Raw genomic sequence first — 25,012 nt, 5'->3', positions numbered from 1 at the left:
TGTGAGTAATCGCGTGTTCTCAGCAGAGGTCAGGCAAGACGCGTCTTCTCGGGAGGGCTGAGCTCGGGGCCTCCCCAGCTGGCAGCCCACCGACGCCACCTCTGGGTCATGCCCGCGGTAGCGGGAGCCTCGACAGGTCAGTGGTCAGGGACCCTGTTGGGGTTTTGAGAAGGTTGTGACCTAAATTTGTAATAAACTTGGACAGCTGTTGCAAATTCCCGTTCCTTCGAGTTTCTGTGACCTTACTTATCGTGAAGCAGAGACACATGCTCAGTAGAATCATCTGCCGCTTGGCGCGGCAGGGGGCAGCGGGTCGGTGGGGGGACGGGGCCCCAAGTCTGCAGGTGTGAGCCCCAGAGTGGGCCCCGTGCCCTCCACCTGGCTTCTCTGCCACACAGAAATGAGAACAAATACTGTGATGGGTGTCCGACACCTCCCATGACAAGTCCTTGAGAGGATGGCTCCGTTTCCCAAGGCCCCACACCGCCGGCCCAAGGCTCACGCTCCTCCCGTGGGTGGCTGTGTCTGGGCCTCGGGGCTGGGAGGGTCCCGAGGTCTCCCTTCTGCAAGGCGGAGACAGAGTTTTATTTTTGTTTGCACTGATGCTGGAAAAGACCACTATGTCATAAAATCCCGTTGTAAACCCTGGAGGTGGCTGGAACGTCGCATCCCATAAAGTAGTGGCAGGAGGGCCTGCTGTGCTCACCACCGCGGCCGCAGCTCGTTAGAGAATCGTGGCCGAGTGTCCGGAGCACGGCCCGGCTTGCAGGCCGGGGGATGGTAAGCGGGGGGACCCGTGGGTCATTTTACAGCTGGGTCCCTTAAAAAGATAATTTTTTTTTAACGTATATTTATTTTTGAGAGAATGAGAGTGCACGTGGCAGAGGGGCGGAGAGAGAGGCAGACGCAGAATCCGAAGCAGCTCCGGGCTCCGAGCTGTCAGCACAGAGCCTGATGCGGGGCTCGAACCCACGAACTGTGAGGTCCTGCCTGACCTGAGCCGGAGTCGGACGTCCAACTGACTGAGCCACCCAGGTGCCCCCCAAAAAGACACTTTTAAAAAGGAAAAACGTGAGGACAACACGAAGGGTGATGAAAACAGTTTCAGGATTTGGGGAAAGTGACGTTCCTTCCTGTCGGTTCCAACGCCCTCCTCTCCAGGCCCTCAGTGAGAACCGTGAGGACAGAAACGGCTTTTTCAGCCCTTTTCCCATTTGAGGGACTACGAATTACGTGCGTGAGGTTTTAATGAGAAGAGGAACGTGCGTAATCCTTGTCTCAAGAACAAGTTTTGAAAACCCTCGAGCCGCACGTACTCTGGTTCAACAGAAAACCCCAGTCGCACCATCACTACCAACCCGGGACGCGCGCGGCTCGCGGAGCCCGGGAGGTGAGGTGTCCGCCCCGCGGTCTCAACTTTGCATCTGTTTGCGGGGTGGAGGTGTGTCCCCTGGGGACACGGAGGCATCTCCCTGTGGGCGGCTCCCTGGTGGCAGGGAGTGGACGTCGCTTGTACCTGTCAGGAGAGGGTCTCGGTGACACCGGGAGATGTACCGTGTTCTCTCACACAGCTGGCGGCTGGCCTGCCGCGGGCCCCGACGTCAGGGCTGAAGGCTCCGTCCCTGGTGACGCCAAGGCGGACACGGGTGCCACGTGTGTGCTCATCTTGGGAGCTCAGACCCCCTGAGGCCGCCTCCGCTTCCCGCCCCGAAGACGGGCGGCGGAGAAGGAAACAAAGCGAGCTGCGCACACGGGTCCGGGACCGTCCTGGCGCCGGGTAGAAGAGCACGAGACGCCGGGGGTGGCTGTGGCGGCTCTGCAAGAACTGGGGGCTCTCATCCCGCCCGAGCCCGGGTCCCAGCAAGAGGGCACTGGAGCCACGTCCCTCAAGGGCCGAAACAAGTCTGTCGACAACGTCTTTCACCGACAAGGGGGAGAGAGGTCTTCGGATCAAGAGCCCCGCGGCAGCAAACCCGCACCACGGGGTGTGAGGGGCGGCCGCCCGGTGGAGGGAAAGCAGGTGGTGATCGGAGGGGAGCCCTGGAGATGCTGAGGGCTCGGACAGCCACACGACGCTGTCTTTCCGATATAAGGTGCGATCTCTAAAGGCCAATTTGACTGGACGAGAACAGAAACGCCGTGGCCTGTGGCTCCTGTAACAGGACGCGTGCGACAGCAGCAGCGGGAGGCTCGGGGAGAGAGCGGGCGCGTCACTGTCCCGGTCCTGGCTGTGACGTACGACAGACTCCCACGGCGAGCCCTCAAATCACCACGGAAACGGAAACAGAACGATTGTAGCTAACGAGCTGAGAAAAGAGCTGGCAAGGGGTGTAAGAAACATCCGAGAAATCCAGAAGCAGCGGAAGAAGACACAAGAAGATGGAAAGGACGGCTGGGCGGAACAGCAAGCCAGCAGCAGCCACGCGACCGCCGTGCTCGGGGACGGCGACGAACACACAACCGGAAGGCAGTCCGACCGGGTGATGCAACAGGGCCCAACGCCACACACTTCTCACGCGAGGGCGCACGTGGGCTGACAGCCACAGCGTGGAAGACGTAGGCCGCGCGAACGCCGCTGGCCGGGGGAGCATCGGACGCGCCTACGAGGGAGGGTCATTTCTTCCGGCCCACGTGTCCGCAAGTCCACGATGGTGGTTTCACGGTTCAGCTCCTCTCTCAATACTTGACGGGACAAGTAGACAGACAAAACACGGGGACACAGGAGACGAAACCCCTACCATCCAGCTGGATTTCACGAGCACTCAGCGAATACGGGACAGACACTCCTGCTTTAGGCTCATACGGAACATTCACGAAGACCGTATTCTGGGCCACAAAACAAGTCTGAATACATCTGAAAAGATTCAAATCACATAATATACGATCTCTGACAATAACAAATGAAACTAGAAATCAATAACAAGGACACTTGCAAAGTTCTCACCTACGCGGGAACTCGGTTACACTAACTGGCCTCACAGAGTTGACACTCTAGTATGCGTGTCACTGATCTGAGGAAAACCTTGGGGTTGTTACCAGCTTCAACTTGGGAAGACAGGGTCAAGCCTCGAGGCGCACACGGGTCAGAAGCAGCCCCGAGGGCACGCGGCATGGGTCTGTACGAAGAAGGCGCAGCAATAACCTTCGCTGACCCTAAGGCTGCACCCCTGCCTCTCACGGACTTGGTCTGGCAGAGCTCGCCCTTTGGGTGACCCCAGGGCGTGGGCCACCACAAGCACCCAGCCAGGCGGTGTTCCCCTCCTGTCCCCAGTACGCACAAAATACACTTCCTTGCTATGAAATCAGGAAAGCTGCCGGGGGACAAAGCCTCGACTCCCAACCCACGGGAGCTAACTCAGCCCCCACTTCCATCATGTTAACATTTGTAGCTTTCACAGTAATGTCAGTCTTGAGTCCGGTTCCTTCCAGATTTACGTAACCCTGTATTTAAGGGCGTTTGGTGACCCCCATCAAATTACGGTATGAACAGCTGGTAACCCAGGTCCCCAGGTGGCAGTTACAGACAGGACCCACTGGCCCGAGACCCAAACAGAAGTCTCCTGTGCTGGGGCCGGTGTGCGATGCAGGAGGAAGGTCCTGCTGTGCTTGGTGGGGGCGTTGGTAGAGCGGCCCCAGCTGTGCCCTCGGCTGTACCCAAGGCCGACGGGCACAGCCAGAAAGGGTGTGTGGGCCGTGAAAGACGCCGGTCACCACTCGGCGGGCCGGCGTTCACACGCGCAGATGACCGAAGCTCTTCCAGGGAGGGAGGACACGATGCCCAGGGTTTAGTGAGCAGCCCCCCATGACACCGCCCAGCCCCGGGAGGACGCCTGGCTGCCTGGGAGGGGCCGGAGGCTCCCACCGGCACTGCTGTCCGTCCCTGGGGCCCAGCCCGCCTCAGTCACCCCTGAGAGCATCCTGGCATGGCCGAGATCACTGGCGCCCGGGAAGGGGGGCCTGGCCTGGACCCGGGAGGCAGAGTGCCAAGAATGACCGTAAATAAACACTAAAAAAATAATAAAAAAATTAAAAAAAAGTCTCCTGGGTGGCTCAGTCGGTTAAGTGTCCGACTTCGGCTTGTCATGATCTCACGGTCTGTGAGTTTGAGCCCCGCATCGGGCTCTGTGCTGACAGCTCAGAGCCTGGAGCCTGCTGGGGATTTTGTGTCTCCCTCTCTCTCTGCCCCTCCCCCACTCACACTCTGTCTCTCTCCTTCGCTCAAAAATAAACACACAAACTAAAAAAAGCTGACTTAGGCTCAGGGAGCAGCGGGAAGGCAGTCCCCGCTGGGCTGGGCTGGTGCTCGGGGCCCCGGGAGCGAACACCATCGAGGCAGTGTTCGTGTGGATGGCCTCACGTGCACTCGGAGGGGTAGAGGCCGGGGGGGCCCCCGCGTGGCATGGACCCGCCTCCTGAAGGGTCTGCTCAGGCATCGAGGCTCTGAGGCGGACCCTGCAGATGCCCTCAAGCCAGCCGTTCCGCCCAGGCGTGGAAGTCGCGCCTAGAAGCACAGTGGACGTGACAGGCCCCTCGGATGCGCCAGGGACCGCAGGACCTCACAGTCGCGGGAGCCGAACGTGATTTGTGTCCCAGGCGGAAAGTCACCTCTGCATGAAGGACTTTAGAACGAAACCGGTGCCGGCATCTACCAACTGCCTCCCGCGGCCTGAGGTGGGGCACAGACCCGACCCCAGAAGCGCTGCAGGTGGAACCCGGCGGGTGGCCAGCGAGGCGGGAGCCTGTGTGGCTGCTCAGAGGCCACACCGCACGCCCGTCCCTGCAGCTGCGGGCAGGGGCCCGCTCAGGCGTGCGCACGTCCAGGGTACGTCCGGGAACTAAAGCATCGTAAAGGTTACGAGTCCAGATCCCGACTCATTTGTTCTGGGCAGAGAGGTCATGGGGGGGCCACTACCTGAAGTCGTGCTGCTCCGCGTGGGGTGCCACCGTACCTTGCCGCCACCCTGACAGGGAACAGAGGTGTCGGCAGATAGACAGCATTTTCCTTTCCTCCCTCGCTGAGCGCCTGGCAGGGAGGCCATCCCAGGGCCTTTCTCGTGGACGGTTTCACCGTGTAAGAGCCCGTGAGCGCGGGGGCCAGGGCTCCTGGCACCTTCTGAGGGACGGCTGGCTTTGCTGTGACTGCTCAGGGCCACCGTGAGACCCGCAGGGACCGTGGCTCATCCTGGAAGCGTCCATGGAGGTCACCCGCTCTTTCCTCTACCGAGGCTGATGACACACACGCAGGGGCCCTGCCTGGGCCCTCCTGTGCCCTGAGTCCACCAGGAGCTGCGCCCAGGTCACGGGAGGACGTAGACGGTACACCGTGGGCCGAGGCTGTGGTGTCGGGTGCGGGCCTCTCCTGTCGGCGCTTGGGGCTGGCAGAAGGTCTGCCGACTCCCCCCCCCCCCCCACCGCGCTGGCCTCCGGCTCACTGCCCGGTCTGGGGAGGCAGAGGCTCAGCCCCCATGCTGACGGCACTCCAGGTTCTTGTCTTAGCCGGAAGCCCCTCCCTCCCTTTCACCTGCGTGCCTGTCCCCCCACCCCTGCCGGTTCCCTGGCTGTCCCCTGAGGGTCCCTCCTGTGAGCCTCCCGCCAGCAGTGCCGTGACCGTGAACGAGCTGCCCTCTCTCATCCCACTGCCACCTGCCACCGACTGGGGAGTCCAGGTCACCGAGGACAGGCCGTGTGGCCCCCATCCTTGCTCCAGGCACACAGACAACCTGACGGGGCTCTGCGGGCGGCAAATAGCACGAGGGGTCCCAGACCCCACTCCTGACCTGTGTCGGGTGCCCTCACTCCACCTAGCTTCCGGAGCATGGGGGAACATGATCCACTAGGCAAAAGCTTCTCCTAGACAGTCGGGGTGCTTCTGTCCCTGCAAGAGACCTGACCTGGGGGCACAGGCTCCTGGTCTGCGACAGCGGTACTGCAACCAGGGCCCCAGGGCAGCCGCTCCCTTACACCCTGGATTCCACTATGATCGCTGAGCCAAGACTTGGCCTGTCCTAGAAGACGGGCTCCCAGCGGCCTTGGCCTCACACCGACATCACGGCTGGCCAGCCCCCTCCTCAAGACGTGGGTCATACGCCCCCGGTCTGCCCAGACCCCTTGCAGGGCTGGAGAGATGCAGGAACTCTGCCTCCCTGCACCTGCCTCCGGCCCTTCTGAGGATGCACGAGGCTGGGACACCTCGCCCACCCCGCGTGCGGGCTCGTCCGGCCCCTCCCTGCTGGCCGAGGCTCCTGCTGACCTAGAGACTGGATGGAGTCCCGGGTCCCGCCTCCACTCTGGTCAAGACCTGCAGGCACATGACGGCAGGTGGTGCCGCGGGGACTCTGGCACATGCCACCTGTTCCTCCTGCTCTCACTCCCTTCCTCTGCACACAGCGGGCAGTCGCGGGGACGCGGCCGGACTGGCTGGGTGGCCCCAGGGGTCCTGGCTCAGCCCAAGGGGCCCCACGGCGCCTCCCTCCTCAGAGCCAGGAACATTTACTGTCTGGAACTTTGTGACAAGGTGGCTGCAGGACCCAGGGATGGACCCGTGGGCCCGTGGGCAGGAGGGGAGGGGAGTCTGTGGCGCACGTGCCCCAAGGACGGTCTCCTACCCCCATGAAATGCGGCACACGTGGGGACGTCCCTGCCCCGGGCTGGTTGACAGAGGACGCGAAGCCGAACGTGCCTGGGACTCAGAGTTGGCATCTACTCAACGTGTCAGGACTGAAAACCCCCAAGGGGCGGAGGGCTGCAAGCAAGCGCCTCGTAAGAAGGGCAGAGCACGTTGCCTTTCCCGTACTGGAGCTGCAAGCCGGGAGCGGGACACGTGGAAGGAAACGTCCCGACAGGCGCGCGCCAGGAGTGTCGCCAAGAGGGACATGGCACCCGGGAGGGCTTCTCTGTGCACACACACCGAATGCTCTCGGGCTAATTCATTCACGGGCCAATGCGGTTCCCGCCCCCCACAAACGTGAGCAGCCAGAAGGGACACGAACGTCCAGAAGGGCTTGGACCTGGGTGGGGTTCCAGGGAGGGGTGGGGAACGGGGCGCGGGAGCCTTGGAAACGTGGCACAGCAGGACCGGGGCCTGCCCCCGCGTCCGTCTGCCACGGCTGGGGGGCAGGGCGCACAGTGGAGCACCTCCCGGCCTGGGGGTGCACGGGGCCAGCCCACCTGCCCGGAGAGGGTGCCCGGGCAGGACCGTGGACAGCAGTGGAGGGACCGGTGCCCAAGGGACCGCCGGGCCCGCAGCCACGGGCACCGGGAGCCCCGTCCTCCAGGACGGAGCCCTCCCCACATGCTGGGGCACTGCAAGCCACCTCGTGACCTACCCATCGCCCCCCACCCCTCCCGAGAAAAAAAGCAGGAGGGGGCAGCCCTGTGAGCCGAGCCGTGGCCTCCAAGAGGCCGCACCTGTGGTGCGGCGGGCGGGTCCCCCGCGTGGGGCTCACCTCATAGTGGAAGTCCATGCAAGTGAGGTCCCGCCAGCACCGGTCCCCCCGGATCTTGATGAGGCCCTGCCAAGACAAGACAGAAGGACGTGAGCCACTCCCGAGCACACGCAAACCCGCCACGGTGGGGCCACCCAAAGGAAGCTTTGAGGGACAGAACTTCTCTCGCACCTGAAACACGGACCAGAGAAGACATGAACGAAGCTGTCCGAAAGGCCCGCTTGGGGCTTTTCTGTGACTAAGTCCCGTGTTATGTGTAGAAAACACCAGCTTCCTCCCACAAAGGCAGTTCCTTCTGTGCTTCCTGCAAGACTCAGCTCTGCTTTTCTTTCTTAGATTTTTTATTTTTTAAGTAATCTCTACACCCAGCATGGGGCTTGAACTCCAACCCAGAGATCACAAGTCCCAGGCTCCTCCAACTGAGCCGGCCAGGCACCCTGAAAACAGGTTTTCTGAGCATGACTGCAGGAATGCGGTTGGGAGGCTTTAAAAACGGACGGGCCGGAAAAGCCACAGGCCCTGGATCTGAATATGCTTCTATGGACGCAGAGGAAGCTGGGCAGGAGGGGACATCTCCACCGCCCCCACGAACAGCGGGTCTGAAGCGTGCCCAGGGAGCGGCTCAGCTGCCGGGCACGCAGGGGAGAGGCCGTGCAGGGAGGGCCCTGAGCGGCCCGTGGCCCCGAGGACACTGGTGTCCATAGCATGCCGCCCCTCTGCAGCCTCGGGGACCACAGCGGCTCGTGTGTCGGTCGGATGCCTCCAGCCCCGCTTTCTCTTGGGAACTCGCAGCTCCCTGCGGACCCTTCCTAGGAGGGGGCTGTCCGCTGCCGGCCCTGGAGACCCCGCTTGGGTCCCAGAGATTCTGCTGCGACGTCTCTTACATAACAGCTCGGTTGGAAGGTGAGAAGCCGCACCGACAGAAAGCGGGCGTGGGTTGCGGCTCCGCTTTCCCTCGTGACCGTGGTTTTTACAGCTGCAACAGTTCTGGGCCGAGTCCTACCAGCTTCACCCTCCCGCCTACCTCCCACCCGCCCGCCCGCCTTCCCACCCACGTAGTCAGCACATAGAACTCAACAGGTCAAGCCTGGCGCAGAAGAGGCCTTGTCTGGCTGCGGTGGGGCAGGCACGTGGAGGGTGCCGAGAAGAGAACCCGGGCCCTGGAGCAGGAAGGTGGGCGGCCCTGGAGAGGCCGGGACAAGCCGCAGGAGGAGTGAGGGACAGAAATGCCAGGCAGCGGTGTGAGGGAACCCGGGCCGGCAGGTCTGGAGCTGAGCAGACCGGGAAAGGCTGTGTTCGGGAACTCCCAGGGTCCCCTTGGCCTTGGGGTCAGTCAGGTTCAGGTGGGGACGGAGTGGGCCAGAGAGGGACACGAGATCGGTGACGAGGGGCCTCCGCGGCTGTCCAGGCAGAAGGACCATCTAGGTTGGGATGTGTCTGGAACATGGAGCCCACAGGATGGGTGCGGCATGGGGAGCAGCCGAGACTTCGGGCTGGCAGGCGGCAAGGACACGGTAACACCCAAAGGAGCAGGGATGAGAGGTGACACGGGAGTCCCAGCGACACAGGGTGGCCCTTCAGGCTTCCTGACAGACCGAGTTAGCATTGCTCTTGCCATGCACGCGGGCTTGGTTTACAGATGGTCAGCTTGCACATCTGTCCCCAAGGGCTCCTAGCGCTCTGCTGTCCTAAGCCCCGACCCACTGCCGTCTCTGATGGGGTGCTGGGCTGGGGGTGGGGGTCGTGCACACACCCGGCCCTCGGCCACCCTGGCAACCCAGCCTCTCGGCGGCACCTTCCACCCACGTGGAGACGAGCTCTAGGCACCCGGGTGTGCTGTTTGAAGACCGGAGTCCCCATCTTTCTGGAAACTAGGTTTGCTTAGGTCACACAAATGCCAGAGACACACCCCCTGGGCAGAGCTCTGTGGCACATTTGTGTCCACAGGAAAACCGAGTTCTGAGAAGTCCCGCGTGCCTGCTGGCCAGACCCGAGCGAGCCTGTCCCGGTGACGCGGACGGCCACGAGCTCCCGGTGATCGCGTGCCTGCTCGCGGGGCAGGAGAGCAGCCGCCGTCACGCGACAGCCCCGTGAGCACAGCTCTGCTCCCCGCACCCCTTGGAATCCAAGAGCGGGTCTCTTTGGAGATTCAAACCAGGCAAAGAAGAAAAAAACAAAATAATTAAAATGTCATTCAAATTCTAAGTTGATATGAGACACTTAAAAATCTGAAACATTCTTCCGGGAGCAGAGAATAATTATATTCCTCCTCATCCGCTGACTTCTCCCTATAGGCAGATGTCAGATTTTCCACGGATTTTTTCCTTCCTGAGTGAGCGTCAAAGGAACAAAGACTTCTGTCAGCCTTTTTCAGCCCCAAATTAATTCTGGGGAAAAAAAAAAGGCTCAGACAAGCCAGTGCCAGGCCAGATCCAAAGAGAGCCGAGTGACCCACAGCCGTCCACCCCTGCTCTCCAGGGAAGGGAGAGTGCAAGGCACAAGAACATTCCGGGCTCGCTCTCCGGAGTCAGGAGGAGGCAGGGGCACGAAGGGAGGCACCCGGGATGCAGATGGGCCTCTCTGGACGGTCAAAGGCCTGAGAACGTGCTTCTGAACCCCCCGTCTGGAGAGGCCAGGTGCAAGGCCTTCCCACAGGAAGGACATGGGCTTCTCCATGCTGCGGCCTTCACTCCTACCCGAGGGCCAGAAGGGGCTCCCGGGCCTGAGCTGCACCCGGGCAGTGGGCCGCCTCCTCCAGGGGGCGCCCCCACCCGGGGAGCCCTCTGCGGCAGGCTCATCCTGCGCGCACTCGGCCCTCCACTCTCTCACCGACGGGCCACTGCCTCCACCTGCACTCACAGGGGCCACGCTGGCTCCTTCCCTCGGAAGAGGCCTCGGTGACCCTGGGGCCACCCACACTAACGAGGTTGCGGGTTCGGGAGGAGGCACTGCCCCTCCCGAGAGCAGCCTGGTGGTCTGGGACGCCACTCGGGCTTCCTGCCACCCCTCTCCTCTGGGGGCGGAGCTGGGCCCGCAGGACCCCGTGTGCCCCTCAGCAGGCGAGGTGGGGGGATCTCTGTGTCTCAGGTGCGTTTGGGGTTCACAGTCATGTGCCCCCTACGTGGTGCTGGGGGCTCAGGCACACGGCGGGGCCTCTCAGGACTGCCCCGTCTCCACGCCCGCAGGGCCCCGCCAGCACCCTCCAAGACCAAGGGACAGTTACACAGAGACCACCCGCTGAATCCAGTGAGCTGGCGCTGGCCTGAAACCCGGGGGTGGGGGACTAACGCTGCTTTCCCTCCGCCCTGCCCCCTGGGCCCGAGAGGTCTTGGAGAACGGCCGGGCCTCCGTGTGGGGTCCTCCTGCAGCAGGCTGTGTGACGGGCTGCACAGGACGCAAGGGAACACCACGGGCCCCGTGAGCTGTAGGACTTGATGCCCGTTAGGCCCTGGGTCGTTCGGAGGCGAGCGTCTGGAGATGGAGGCAGAGGGGGGCCGAGGGGCCAAGCTCAGGGCCACGAGTGGGGGCTGAAGCTGGGACCAGAGGTCAGAATACCGCAGAAAGCACTTTCCAGAAACCCCCACGGCGCCTCTTGAGCCGGAGTCTGAGGTCTGGCCCCCAGGCGCTCTTGGGAAGGACAGTGCAGCCTCACGGGAAAACCCCTTCCTCCGCCCGCATTAGTTCGCTGGAGCAGGTGGGAATAACTACTCTCCTTTCCGAGCGGGGATCCCAGGAGGCGGTGTCGAGGAACTGGCGACATCGGCTTGGGCTCGGCCGTCATGGGGCGGCGTGCTGCACCCCATTTAATTACATTTGACGCAGTCTTACTGGAGGCCTCTGACTCCAAGGAGGGCCAGACTTCAAAGTCTCTGTCCTCCCCCAGCTCAGAAGCTCCCTGCTCCGACCTCCCCACCCCCCCACCCCCCCTTGGAGGTCTGGATGATTCCGGTTTGCTCCCTCAGGGCAGCCACTGGGCCTGGTGGGGGGTGGGGGGGGGAGGGGGGGGGGAGAGAAGCAATCCAAATGCAAATGGAGGAGCTACCCAGTTGTGGCCTCCTCGCAGCCGAGAACGTTCCCTCCCACAGAAGTGACGGAGCCTCCGGAGGAAGAGGCCCAGGTGCGGTTGGGACACGGAGGCAGCAGGCCGCTCGGCTCCGGAGGAGATCCAGACACGTGCGCTCCGCGTGCTCACGGGAAGCTACTGTCCCCCTGCCAGCGAGTGTCACAGCCGCGCACAGGTCTGGACGTGGAGAGCGGCCCCTGCTTGCTCCCGGCCCCGCGCCCCACACGTGGCTTCCGTGGACAAATCTGGTGGCCGCCCTCGCTCTCTGCGGCGGGGGTCCCCTAGGGCCGGGGGTGGCTGCGCGGTTACGCTGGACTCGCTCATTGTCCCCGGGTGTGCGGAGTGTATCGGGGCCGCATCTCGCTGCAGGGGCCGTGTGTAAAACCCCACAATACCCTCAAGTCAGAGGGTGGAAGCTACGACTTACGTGGAACGAAACACATCCGAAGTCTCAAGTTCAGCGTGTTCTGACGATTGCACACAATGAGGTATCCCCACCCCAAATAGCAAGCGGATGTCCATCCTGGAGAACGTTCTCTGTGACCCCTTTCCAAGCTGGTCCGGGCCCCGCCCGCCTGGACGGAACGGCGGCCAGCGCCGGCTCGGCCTCCCCGGGATCTCACCCCCGCGGACTTACCAGGCTGTGCTCCGCGCGTTGTGGGGTTTATCCCTGTTGCCGCCTTTGGAGCGGGCTCCCTTTTATGGCGGAGCGTGGCCCCTCATAGGAGCGCACCGCCGTTGACCCCTGTTGACGGACCCTGGGTTGTTCCCGGGTCTGGCCGTTCTGAACAGGGCTGACCTGCAGCGTGCGGGCGTGTGCGGCCTCCGTGTGGACGCAGGTCGTCCCCTGTCCCGGCACGGCGCAGGAGAGGAAGGCTGGCTCGCAGAGGCCGGTGCGCGTCTCGCCGGGTGGGACCTGCTAACGGCTGTGCCAGGAGGCTGCATCCCTGACCCGAAGTAGCGGGCAGTGCGGGGGGCGCTCCGGGCCCCGCTTCCCGGGCTCCCGGCCGTTCTCAGACCTGCTTCCTCCCAGTGTGTTCGAGCCGCGTGCCTGCGTTTTTCCCGTGGTTTGCGTATTCTGTGGGTTAATTGTTGCTTGGGCCTGTACACGCTGCAGGTATTTTTCCTAGTCTGTAGCTTACCTATTTGTTTTCTTCATGTGGTTTTGCCGATGGAGATTTTTCATATCAGTCAAGTACATTTAGCAAAAAAGTTTTTTTAATGGTTACTGTTTTTTTGTGCCATCGGAGCAGTCTATGCCTTCCCCAAGATAACTGTGTTATCTTCGGAAAGCTTTGTTTTCCTGGCTTTTATGTTTGCAAAACAAATTCTGTGGTTGCCCCAGGGAGTGACTGGGTTGGAAATCGGTCGACTGCACCTGTGCGGGCACGTTCCCGAGAGGTACTCCTCCGTGTGCCCTTCTAGGAACTTGCCAGTGTCGCTCTTAAATTTAGGTCCGTGGTCCACCTCAAAGTAGGGTCTGGTGCAAACGAAATCCTGTCCAAGCTCGTTTTCATTCCTCTGCAGATTTCCCGTGACTTCAGCACCTTTTGTAAAGAGGGGCTTTCCTTTTTCCATTGACTTGACTCCGTACCCTGGCTGAATATCAGCCGAATAGGAGAGATGTGGTCCATTTCTGGACCCTCTTCACTGGGTCCACTTTTCTAGCTTAGACAATACCACACTTCAGTTTTAAATTAAGCTGTAAAATCAGGAAGCCGGTGTCCCAGCTTTGTTTTTCTTTTTCAAGATTCTCTTTATTTACATATAAAACTTACAATCAGCATGTTAACCTCTCCAGAAAGCCCAGTGGGACTTTGACAGGAAATGCCCTGAATCTGCACACACATTCGGGTGAAGCAGTCTTCTGACCTGTGAGCGCGGGTCCAAGTGCACATCACCCGCCACTGACACCCTGCACCTGCCACACACACGTCTTAGGCATCTTCCATCGGATTTGTGACCACGTATTGGAGGTTTGCTTGATGCAGCTGTAGACGGTATTTTCACAACTTGCTTTTCTAATGGTCTCTTCCTAGTACGCAGAATACGACTTGGGCTTCGCACGGACCTCGCTTCCCGCGTCCTCACTGAGTTCACGTGTTCATTTTGCTAGTTGGTTTTTGGATTCCACTGGCTTTTCAGCCTGGTGAATCAAGGGGTGTGAACAATATCTTCCTTTCTTTTCTTCCAGTCTTCATGCCTTTTCTTTTTCCCGTCTTCCTGCACCAAGACTTCCAACGTGACGCTGAGAGCGGCGGCGAGAAGAGACGCTAGCTGGGTGTGAAGGCTCCCGTCCCTCTCGAGCAAGGACCGGTGGCCCGGTCTCAGACGCTGTCCCTCCAGGACGTCCCCCCGCTGCCACGAGCCAGTGTCAGTCTGTGTCGCGTGCTTTTCTCACAGCTGCTGCTTTACGCTGTTACTGTAGGGAACCGTGTCCGTTGATTTTCAAATGTTAAACCACCCCGCGTTCCTGAGAGAAACCAGGCGTTGTCATTGCCAGAATCAAACTGACGGGTGTTTTGCTAAGGGTTTCTGGGTCTTTGCTCCTGGGGGTACTGGTCTCTTTTGTTCCTTTCTGTGATATCCTCATCAGGCTTTGTTTCATTGTTTCAGTCATGTACAACAACCTGGGAAGTGTCCCCCCCCCCCCACCCCTTCCTGCTTTCCAAGAGAGCCTGCCTTCGTTTCTTCCTGAAGCGTCTGGTAGATTCCACCAGGGAAGCCATCTGGGTCCGCGCTTTTCTCCCTGGAACGGGTTCTGGTGACGCATTCCGTGTATTGAATAGACACAGAGCCGTTTAGGTCTCCCGTTCCCCCTCAGCTTTGGGAAGCTGCATTTGGGAAGGAACGCGTCCGTTCTGTTCTGTCTACGCTGTCGAGTTCATCCCAGGTGACTCGTACTGCGTCTGAGCAAAGTGTCTTCTCACAGTACTGATGATCGCAGCCTGGCCGTGGCCCCCGGGTCTGCCAAAGTGTCCTGAAAAATGCAGGACCACAGGCCTTGCTCTGGTGGCTAACATACGGCTTCTTCTCTTGTGTTAACAGGATAGCAGGGCAGTCTGCCCACGACGAGCACCGGAAGGGTCCCACCTCGGGTGCCACAGCTGCTGTGAGACACAGCCACGAGCGGGAGCACCCAGCGTGAGAGGCACCGGCGCTCGGTCGTCAGGCATCTGCTGAGGACGGCCTGTGGGAAACACGCTGGCATCTCTCTCCTTCAGGTCCCTGGGGGGTCACCTGCACGTACAGAACAGCACAGTTCGTGCCTTGCCAGCCTCTGAGAGGTGCCTGGGGGCTCCGGCGCCCGGCCTCCCCTCCTGCCGCACCCTGCGCTCGGCGAACCTGCCAGCGACCCGCGCCGGCCACCGCAGAGACACGGCTCCCAATGAAAGTGGCTTGTTTCGGCTGCATTTGGTCGGTAAGAAGTTGGGAAGTTTTTTATGAAACTCCCACGAGGTGAACCAGTAATGAAATAATTTAGCACATGGTGTCGGAGGAACTACGGAAAGAATATGTGGAAAAAGGCGCGCTGACAAAACGAGAGCCAAGAGAAGCAGCCGCATCCCGGCAGTGAAATCTAACGGTCATCAGACCGACTCCTGACCCCCGCGGCCCGGCGTGCACACGCTCCTCCTCGTGGGCCAGCGACCACACCGCTCACGTCACGGCAGGTTCTCACGGAGGAGGGGCTGCAAAGAGCCTCCGCCCGCCTGCGCACCTAGGCCTCCCGCACGCGCAGGGAGGCCGGGCGGGGGGAGGGAGGTACGCGAAGGAGATGCTTTCGGTTGTCCGGTCGTCCAGGCCGAGGCCAAGCGTGTGCCTCCCCCTGGTGCCGTCCGGCGCGAAGAGTCCCCGGCGGCAGGGAGTCTGCCTTGGCTCCCAGAACTCGGGGCACCCGAGACCTCGGCCTTCGGCCCGGCGCGGGCCGTCCGGCCGGCCCAGGACCGATCAGGGACAGCTGTGGCGCCAAGGCCTGTGGAGAAGCCACCGTGTGGTCTGACTCGGGGAGCGGAAGCTCCAGGAGCAAAAGGCTCAGGCTTCGGTGACAGGCAGCGTCTCCAGGACGAACCCGGCCAGCGCCGACTCAGCCACAGACACACGTACCTGTGTCTGTCTTTACAGAAGTTGAGATTTGAGAACAAAGTGAAAACTTTTTTAAAGCATGATGAAAGGCAACCTATTAAACACTGACTCAGACACCCACGCCGTTTGCCATTTTCTGCAGATGGAAAGCCTCTCCCCACTAATGTGTTTGGAATCTGTGCCTTTAAAGCCGAAGACTGAGTTGAAACCTGGGAGAAGGGCTCCTGACTCTTCCAGAGAAGCACCGGGTGGGCCTGTGCCACTCCAGCGGGAGGGTACACCCGCACCTCTGCCCCAAGGGAGGGAGTCCGACGGGGTGGTCGCGCCACGTGGCCGCCCGCCGTCCCCGCAGCTGGCGCGGGGAGCCTGGCCAGGAGGCCGCGTCGCGTGGCTCTAGCTCAGGCCGCAGATCCGGCCAGGCTGACCACCTTTCCAGGGCTCGCGGGCACGCGGTCTTCTCTGCTGCGCGACGGAGAAGCCCCAGGAAAACCTGCCAGCGTGCTGGTCTCTGGCCCTGCCCACAGAGATAGCTGTCTGTGCGACACAGGGGCCGATCGGCCACCTCCCTGGAGGCCCCCGGCGGCTTGCCTCGTCGGGTTTAAAAAAATGATTTACATCCAGGCCCGAAGCGTGTGGCCAAGGAGCTTTGTGCACGGGCATGCCTGGGTGCCTCCCCCGCCAGCACGGGGGACCCTTCCCCGGCCCCCCACGTTCCAGTATGCCCCCCAGTCAGTCCCCACCCCGGATCCTGGCCACACGCTGGCCCCACCGGTTCCGGAAGCCCCCGCACGAGGAGCCTGACGCGCCGTCTGCGAGGTCACCGGGTCTGCTGAGTGTCGGGACTCGCGCCCCTGTTGTGCCGGGTGCCTTCCATTCCGGGGACTTAGCTCGGTTGGTCCCCATCTTCTTGCCGATGGACCGTGGTTGGTCTCCAGCTCCTGGTGCCGGGGGAGGGTTTTGGGGAGTGCATTCCCAGGCATCCTGAGAACAGAAGCATGACGGGGTGGAGTAGGTTAACTTCGTAGGTAACTGCGTCGTGGCTTCCGTGAACTGCGCACCATTTCTCACGACCGCAGGAGAGCACCACAGGTCAGTCCCTCTCTGGTTCACTCCCCTGCCGTGAAGGGCCGGTGCCGTGTCCTCCCCAGGCCCTCCCCGCAGCTGCATTTAGACTGAGGAAGTAATTAAGTGTCCGTGGGGCCATGGGGACAGGGTCCTGAGCATACCGGACGAGTGCCCCCATCAGAGACACCGGGGCTGCTGTCCCCCCGCACCCCTATGAGGACACGGGGAGAGTCCTCACCGGGGATGGGAGGCGCTGGGACACCGCCGGCCTCATGCCGGGAGGAAGGAAGCACCGCTCAAGCCACTCGGTCTGCGGTGATTGGTGCGGCCCAAGCCAGGACACTCGCTGCAGTGTGGTCCCGGCCTCTGTGGGTTCAGCAGGTCCTGTGGGCGCACACGCCATCCCATTGCGCGTGGACTGGCAGGCATTTCCTTAACGGCTGGGAAAGCTGGGCAGTTTTCAAGTGTTTGCAGGGGTATCTGCTAAAGCTTCCCCCTTTCACACCGGTCGTCGTGACCACTGGGTTTCTTGCATCCTTTACGGGCCCAGACACCGGCTCCCTGTGCGGGGCAGAGTAATTGTGGGTGCCGTCTATCGCTCGTATCTGTCGGGAAGAGAAGATTCTGATTCAAAAACATCCCATTACCTTCAAGAAGTGTTGAGATTTCCACTTTCACGTTTGGAACCCGCCTCGAACGAATTCCCGCGCGCAGTGGCGGGCTGGGGCTCACGGCCTCTGTGGGTAACCAGACGCCCGAGCGCTGCACGTCAGAGAAGCACCTTGTCTTTCTTGGTGGCACTGACTCGGTCAGTTGTCCAAAGCGTGCGTCACGGTGATTTTGGTGTGGGGCTATTTCTGGATTCGCAGACCCTCCTAAGGGTTTGGCTGTCTGTCCTTGTGCCCCCACTGCCCGTCTCACCAACTGCGACTCCTGGGAAACCCTGGAACAAGGGTGTGCCTCTTATGCGAGATTTTCTGGCTATTCTAGGTCCTTGGCGTTTCCAAACAAATCTAAGAATCGGTTCATCAACTTCTAGAAAGAAAATCCTTCTAGAATTACGTCTGGGTTGCACGGCACCTATAAATTGATCTGGGGAGAGCTGGACAGTTGAGCAGTGTTGAGGCTTCTGACTCCCACAAGTGTGTCTGTCTCTTTAAGCCTTTCTCATTTCTCTCAGCAACGATGGTAGCTTTCAGAGAACGGTGTTAGGCTCCTGTTACAATTTCCCGAGTATTTTATGGTTTTGGAGGTTATTAATGACATATTTTACATTTTCTTTTTCTTTTCTTTTTTTTTTTGGGGGGGGAGGTGGGTAAAAAACAAACCACTGTATTTATTTAACGTATTCATAAAGGCTCAACCAGAGACTTCATTTAAAAAACAGAAACGAAACAAAAATGACACCACAGCTTAAGATACAGAGTCCTAGACAAAAACGAAGGAAAGGGCAGACGATCTAAGGAGAAGATAAAAAGAGAGCACAAGGAGAGAGGCTACACAGTCCGGGTTCTTGGCGAGAGACCAGCTTCGAGCAGGTTTCTTGCAGACACGTCTTTAAAAAAATTTTTTTTTAATGTTTGTTTGCTTTTGGGAGACAGAGACAGAGTGGGGGAGGGACACAGAGAGAGGGACACACAGAATCCGAAGCAGGCTCCAAGCCCTGATCCGTCAGCACGGAGCCCGACGCGGAGCTCGAACTCACAGACTGTGAGATCAGGACCCGAGCCGGAGTCGGATGCTCAACTGACTGACCCACCCGGGCGCGCCTCTTGCAGGTACTTCTTAAAGGCTGTGAGGTTTCTCCAGGCTATTCACACACAGCGTGGGTGCTCAAAGGGCTATGGGTGCTGGATTCTCCTAGCAGGGTCTGGATGGACAGCAGGGTGGCCCTGATGTCACACACACAGACCACACGTCCTTGACGGTGTCCAGGCAGATGTCACCCTGGGTGTCCACGTCTGGGTAGCGGCAGACCGTGAGGAATGCCCCGCGTGGGCGAGTCGTAGGCACTGGGGGGCTCTGGGGAGAGCTCGTACCTCAGGTTTTCACACACTGTGCCCGCCACTCCAGGCATGATCCCCACGCATGTGAAAAGGTTGATTCGGGGAAGGTAGAAGTTCCTTTGTCACCAGACCTTGTGGGGGTCACTGGCTCCTGCTGTGGCATCTTGCCCGCAGGGCTCCAGGCGACACCCCCACTGGGCCCGGCGCCTTCGCGGGTGGCTGGGTAGTGGTTCTGTGGGACCCCCGGGGCGCTGCGGGCGGGGAGACAGGAGCTCGGACGGCACGACAGTGATGACCCCACAAATTCACTCCCTGTCGGCTTCTGCTGGCCTGATCCGTGTGCCCTGAGCGTGAATCCCACACCTGGCTAACTGCACACGCTGGTCCTGAGGACCTCGTGACCCCTCCACCGCGAAGACAGGTGCCTTCACTTCCTCCCTTCCCGCGTTCAGGGCTTTTGTTGCTTTTCCTTGCTTTTCTGCGCGAGCTACAATCTTCAGTACGACTCCAGGTAGACGGGATAAGCGGGCGCCCGGCACGCGCTCTGCCTCGTCAGACACGCGCGGTCTCCTCAGGTGAGCGTGGCATCAGGTGGGTGCCTCACACACCGGGCGGAGGACACCTGTTCTCAGGGCTCCAGAAGATGCGTCGGCCGTGAACGTGTGTTTAATTCTAGTGCTTCTCCTCCTATGTCAGTTAAGATGACCACGGCATTTGTCAACTTGCTTCTTACCTGGTCATTTGGTGAATTGCATCGGTTCATTTACGTCCACTCGATATCCCGCGGAAAGCCCGTCTGTCATGCGGCTCAGGCGCTGCTGGGTTCGTTCGCTAATAATTCAAGAGTGTTTCCCGGTGCCCTTGAACAGACTGCCGTGTAATTTCCTTTTCTTGAAACGTCCTCGTCCTGACTTCAAAAAAATAAGCCCAGAAGGGGTTCCTCTGCGTCGCGGATGCGTGTGGACAGGATTCACTTCCTTCCCTAAATGTTTTACAGACTGATCAGTAAAGTCTCCTGGGCCTGGAGTTTTCTCAGTGGAAGGTGCCTCTTATTTGGCTTGATGATCTCAATTTATACAACTATTCGGACTGGGCACCGGGGCGGCCGCGTCAGTTAAGTGTCTGTCTGTTGGGATTAGATGGGAGCCACGCGCCTCTGCAGGTCGGCAGGGGCACTGTGTCCTTCTCGGGGCTCCTTCTGTGCCCAGGTCCTCCTCTCTGTACCTCGCCCCTCGAATTCTAGCAGGATGCGGGCCGAGGGAACTCTGGGTCTCCCTCCGCCCGCCCCTGCCCCCTCGTAGACGGCCGGCACCCGCCTCGTGTCCCGCTGGCCCCCTACCCCCGCTGTCTGCTGTCCAGCATGCGTCACATGCCAGGCCCACTTTCCAGCTGTTCACAGGCAGAGCCTGCTCCACGGTGGGGAGGCCACGCTGACCCGCCTCGGGGGCCCGGGGGCCGTGTGTGCGGGGCGGGGGGGGGGGGGTTCACTGCCCAGCGCGCCGGGACCGCAGCAGACGGCGGCCGGGTGGCTTCTGCGTCCACGGCGCCGGTCGTGAGCAGGCGCAGGTCAGGCCGGGCTGCACCTGCAGGCAGCTCAGTCCTCAGCGGGCCCGTGTGGCCCTCTCCCCGCGTAAGCGACAGGCGCTGTCCCTTCCCGGGCCTGCTCCCCGCTGCCGCTCTCCAGCCGAGGAGGAGGAGCGGCACCCAACACAGACGCAATCGAGTAATTACCCCTTTTAGTGCACCTGACGAGTTTTCACCCAGCTGGTGCGAACAGTCAATCAAAATGCCACGAGAGGCGCCTGAGCGCTGTCAGGCTCCGTGGGCGCCGCTCCGCCACCCGGCGCCCCTCCCCCGCCGCTCTCCTGCCTCGGGAGCCTGCGGTCCCAGGCCGGTCCCCGGCGAGGGACTCGAACAGCAAACACCTTGGATTTTCAAAAGGAGTTCAAGGAAAACTCCAAACTGAAGTCCCAGACGGACACGCAACCACGCCCGCTAATCATAGCAAATAACTTCCGTGTGTCAGGAAAAGGAGCCGCGAACGTCAGGCCCGCCGTCTGACCGCCGGATGAGGAGTCTTTGTGGCAGGGTCTGGCCACGCGCTCGCCCCGCACGCCAGCTCCCGGGACCTGCAGCGACGCGCACCGCCCGGGGTCGTGAGCCCTGCGGGCCACGTCGGGGCCACACGCGGGCCCCCGAGGCTCCCCTCGCTGGCAGCCTGGGTGCTGCTCACCAACCACGGCCACCTCCCACACCGCGGCTGCTTCTGGTGCCCCGCCCCCACCCGCCACACAACCCCAGATGCAGCAGTAACCAGACCACGGACGGTCGTCACACGGGGATGAGGGGCTCGAATGCCCAGGAGGGCGTCTGAAGCGTGGGAGCGCGGGCTTCCGGCAGGAAGAAAGGACCTGGGGCAGCCTGTCCTGCTCGGGGACCTCCGACTCCCAGTGAAAGGCTGGCACCACTCAGGATTTGAGGCGACAGGGCACGAAGATGGGCTCCCACAGGCCAGACGGGTAACGGGGACGAAGGGCATCGAATTAACGCCAGCCACGGAGGGGCAGACCGGTGCCGGGAGGCGGGGAGGACATCTGACGACGACGCGGTAGCCACGGAACTCTATGGGACCCGGCCACAAAACACTCGCCGATTGCACAGGGACGGAAAGCAGCCCCACAGAGATCTGGCAGGGCCTGCCCAAGTCAGGGATGGGACACACGGATGCTGTCCCAGGCTGAGAGTGACAAGGGCCTCCTGCCAGGGGCACAGGGCACGCCAGACGGCCGGTGCCAGGGCGCGGGGGACAGGAGACGGCGGGCCGTCTGGACTGAAGGGGACGCGGGCAGAGCCACCGCTGTGTGCGGCAGAAGCGTGCTGTGAGCTCGTGCGCGCCCGCACCTGCGAAACCTCCAAGCAGACAGGTGGCTTAGCACACCTGAGGGCCGGGGCTCCCGACGTAAAGGAAGTCAGTGCTCCGGCATAAGCAGCAAGATCTTATCGGCGGAGAGTGAGAAGCCCAAGAGAGCGGACACTAGTCAGGCCGAAAGGAACCAAGTCCCTCCTGACTGGAAGGTTCGGATGATGTTCCCGAGACACCTGAGGGGGACGGGAGGGGGAGTGGAAGCAGACGCGCACCTGCACGGGCCCCGTGGGAGTCTGCGGCCGGGGAACCCTGGTCGCCAGGGCCCAGGAGGGCGCGAGCCAGGAGGACACCAGGCGGGCAGCACGCAGGCCACGGCATCGACCGGCCACGCCGGAGCGAGGCGGCCGCCAACACGCCTGGCTTTTGGGAGACGCTCCCTGGGGCCAGCAAGCCAGGTGCCCACGGGAAGGACTCTGCACAGCTTCTCTGGGGTGACAGTCACAGGGGACTGTGTGTCCTTGACCCGCTGCCACCCTTCCTGATTTAAACCACGTAAAACATTTCAGACCTTCCAGAAATCCCCAGGAGGGACTCTGCCCGTGAGTCTCCCTGTGGAGCGGGCTCAGAGTCGAGATAGGCCCCACAGGAAGTGCTTGTGCACAGGACTGGGGGCCGGGGGCACTCCTAGGACTCAGAAACAGGCCCCCGAACACGGAAAGCAGCAGAAGGGGCCCCGCGGGCACAGCCCAGCCAGCAGGCAGCGAGGCGTGGCTCCTTTGCGGCACGCTTCCTGAAGCCTAGCCACTGAAGGTTCCGCTTACCGCTCCAAGCATGATTCTGAAAATCAGCCACCGAAAGCCCCACAGAACGATCTGGGATGGGGGGGTCCCTGTGGGCAGTCGAGACAGAGTCCAAAGAGGGCACAGGAAGATTCCCAGGAATCCTGTTTCCAGAAGCTGGGACTCCCATCCTGGAATGACAGTAAGGACACAAAAGGGCACATTAACAACAGCCAGACATTTTCCAAACTCAGCTTAACTTCAATGATGCTTCAACCAGGACAGGTGGTGTGGCCCAGGGACCCGTCTCACCCCCAGGCCGGGGCACATGTCAGGGCAGTGGGATGGCCACAGCACCCCAAGCCAGGCTCTCTGCAGGGCACTGCCCAGACCTGACACGGGCCCCACACTCAGCACACACCGCCTGTGGGTTTGTGGAAGCCTTTTCAATTCAGTAGTTTTGAACACGGAAGCAGAGCTTTGTGGGTTCTTCCCTGAGAGCACCTCACCAGGACAGAGTGTATGAGGCCAGATGGCCTGACCCGGACATGAGGGCCCCAGTCTGCCCCAGATGAGCGGGGAGGCCTGGGGGAGACGCGGGTACAGGCGACAAGGGCTCTAAATGAAATGGCCTCCTGTCAGCCCTGGAAGGGCTTGGCCTGGGGCAGCCAGCAACTCCACCGCAGGCTGTGACGGCAATAGCTGGGACCCAGCTGACCAGTGCGGTGAGCAGCGTGGGCACAGTGGGGGCAGGTGTTCTGTGCGCCCGTGGACACTGAGTTGGCCTGTCATGGAAACGTGAGACCTTGACAGCTTCCCGGCTGCTGTCACTTGGCCTTTCACAAGAGGCTACGTGGCATTCTGCATGTTGCACATGCTTTTTAAAAAAAAGTTTAATTTATCTCGAGAGAGAGAGGGAACACATGTGTGCACAAGCAGGGGAGGAGCAGAGAGAGGGAAAGAATCCCAAGCGGGCTCTGTGCTGTCAGCACGGAGCCCAGCACAGGCTTGAACCCATGAACCCCGAGATCATGACCTGAGCCCAAGTCAAGAGTCAGCAGACACTTAACCCACTGATCCCCCAGGCACCCCTACACACATTCTTTTTCGTCTCATTTTGATGAATCTGTGAAACTTTACGCACACGAAAAATACTCTGGACAAGGGTCCATGTACTATGGTTCCATTCACAGAAGGTTCTGGAAGGAGCAAAACTGATACAGGTGAAAACACCTGGGGGGTGACACCCCCTCAGGGTGTGAGTCAGAGGCACCTGAAGGTCTATGTATTTCATTGTAAATTTCTTTCTAAAACAAAACCACTGCAAAGAGACAACCCTAAGTGAGTCCTGAACCCGAGATTTTAGGGCCACACGGATGGCTCGATGCCTACAACTTACTCTGAGATGCACTGGAGGTGGAGACGGGGGACATGATGATGCCCACGAACGGCCTGCTCAGTCTCGGTGGCAGGTGTGTGGGTTCTCACTGTGCCCGTCGGACACTCGTCTGTGGTTTGACGTTTTTCATAATAAAATGGGGGTGACCCATTTGCTCTCGTATGTTCTGTGCATTTCTGAAGCCCCGGTTCCAGGTCAGTTGGGTCTTAGGACGGGGTCCACTTGCTGTGAGGCAGTGCCCAGCACCGAGGCTGGCGGGCAAACCGGCCCATACCCAGAGGGGCGGCGAGTCCCGCCCTATACTGGCCAGCATGGCATCTGTGGGCTGTCCTGGCTGAGCCATGTGCACCTGTGCTGGGGCCACTGGGGCCACCAGAGCACACCCTGCACCACCCAGAGAAAAGTCCAGATGCAGAAAGAGGCCTAGGATGCCGGGGAGGGGTGCCCACAGGAGGGGGGAAGCGAGGCAGGCTATGGCCAGGCACCCACTAGTCACGGGCAAGATGGTCCTACAAGGTGCTCTGGCGAGGCCGGGAAGGGGCATTGGTACCACCCGTGTGCAGGGGACTTAGCGTGTGGGATAGCCACGGGGGCTCAGCCTGGCTCCCCAGCACCCGCCTGCACGTGCCCAGAGCTGAGAACCCTGACTTCTCCCGGGAGAAGGGGGAAAAATGCAGGAAGTGTTTGCACTCGGTCTGTCTTAGGAAATTCCAGACGCGGACTGAGCATGTATCTCGACTCAAGGTGCTCTTCCCCTTCACGGTGATGGAGGCCCTTCGCTTTATAGTTTACTTCAAACCCTCATTCTTGTCTCGACCAGAAAAAACCAGACGTCGTTCCTTTTATGACAACCGCTCTAGTTTTATTGTGAGAGAACAGTCCTTGAATTTGGACTCCTCCTCTTGGGGTGTCACTTCATGACCCAAGCGTGCCGTGGAACCTGGAAGTGGCTGACCGCTGCCGTGCGCTCATCGACGGGCCCCTCTGCTTTCTGACAAAGTACCTGTCGTCCTGCCACTGGGCCGATCCCTCCCCCCGTGTGGCGAGAAAGTGTAGGAGGCGGGAGGCCCGTGCCGCTGCGCAGCAGCACGAGTGGGCAGGTGGGTCCAGGGCGTTCTGGGCAGAGCCAGGCAAGCCCCGGAGGCTGCAAGGTGGAGTGTCCACCCCGAACCCCGCAGGCACGGGGACGTCTGCCAGCACTCACCGGAAAGGCCTCGTAGCCTGTGACGCTCACGTGGGTGCACGGCGTTCCCCAGAGTGCCAGGCCCGCCTTCTCTAATTGCCACCTCACTTTGCACAGATG

The 25,012-nt window shown here is 60.9% G+C and overlaps 1 protein-coding gene across 9 annotated transcripts in view; it reads right to left on the bottom strand.

Annotated features, from left to right (window-relative positions):
- LMF1 (lipase maturation factor 1) overlaps window positions 1–25,012 on the bottom strand; it is a 93,333-nt gene that overhangs the window by 21,978 nt on the left and 46,343 nt on the right. For all 9 annotated transcript variants that reach the window (XR_007147661.1, XR_007147662.1, XM_047837737.1 and 6 more), the window contains 2 exons: window positions 22,353–22,501; window positions 7,446–7,511 (listed from right to left, as the gene is read on the bottom strand). Coding sequence is in view for 7 of the 9 variants with exons in the window: in XM_047837737.1 (XP_047693693.1) it covers window positions 7,446–7,511; window positions 22,353–22,501 (215 nt within the window). In the remaining 2 variants the exon portion in view is untranslated. The remainder of the gene's footprint in view (window positions 1–7,445; window positions 7,512–22,352; window positions 22,502–25,012) is intronic.

Source organism: Prionailurus viverrinus, chromosome E3 (assembly GCF_022837055.1).
Source record: "Prionailurus viverrinus isolate Anna chromosome E3, UM_Priviv_1.0, whole genome shotgun sequence".
NCBI lineage: Eukaryota > Metazoa > Chordata > Mammalia > Carnivora > Felidae > Prionailurus > Prionailurus viverrinus.
Note: the sequence above shows the minus strand (reverse complement) of the source record. Positions and strands in the feature narration are given on the sequence as shown.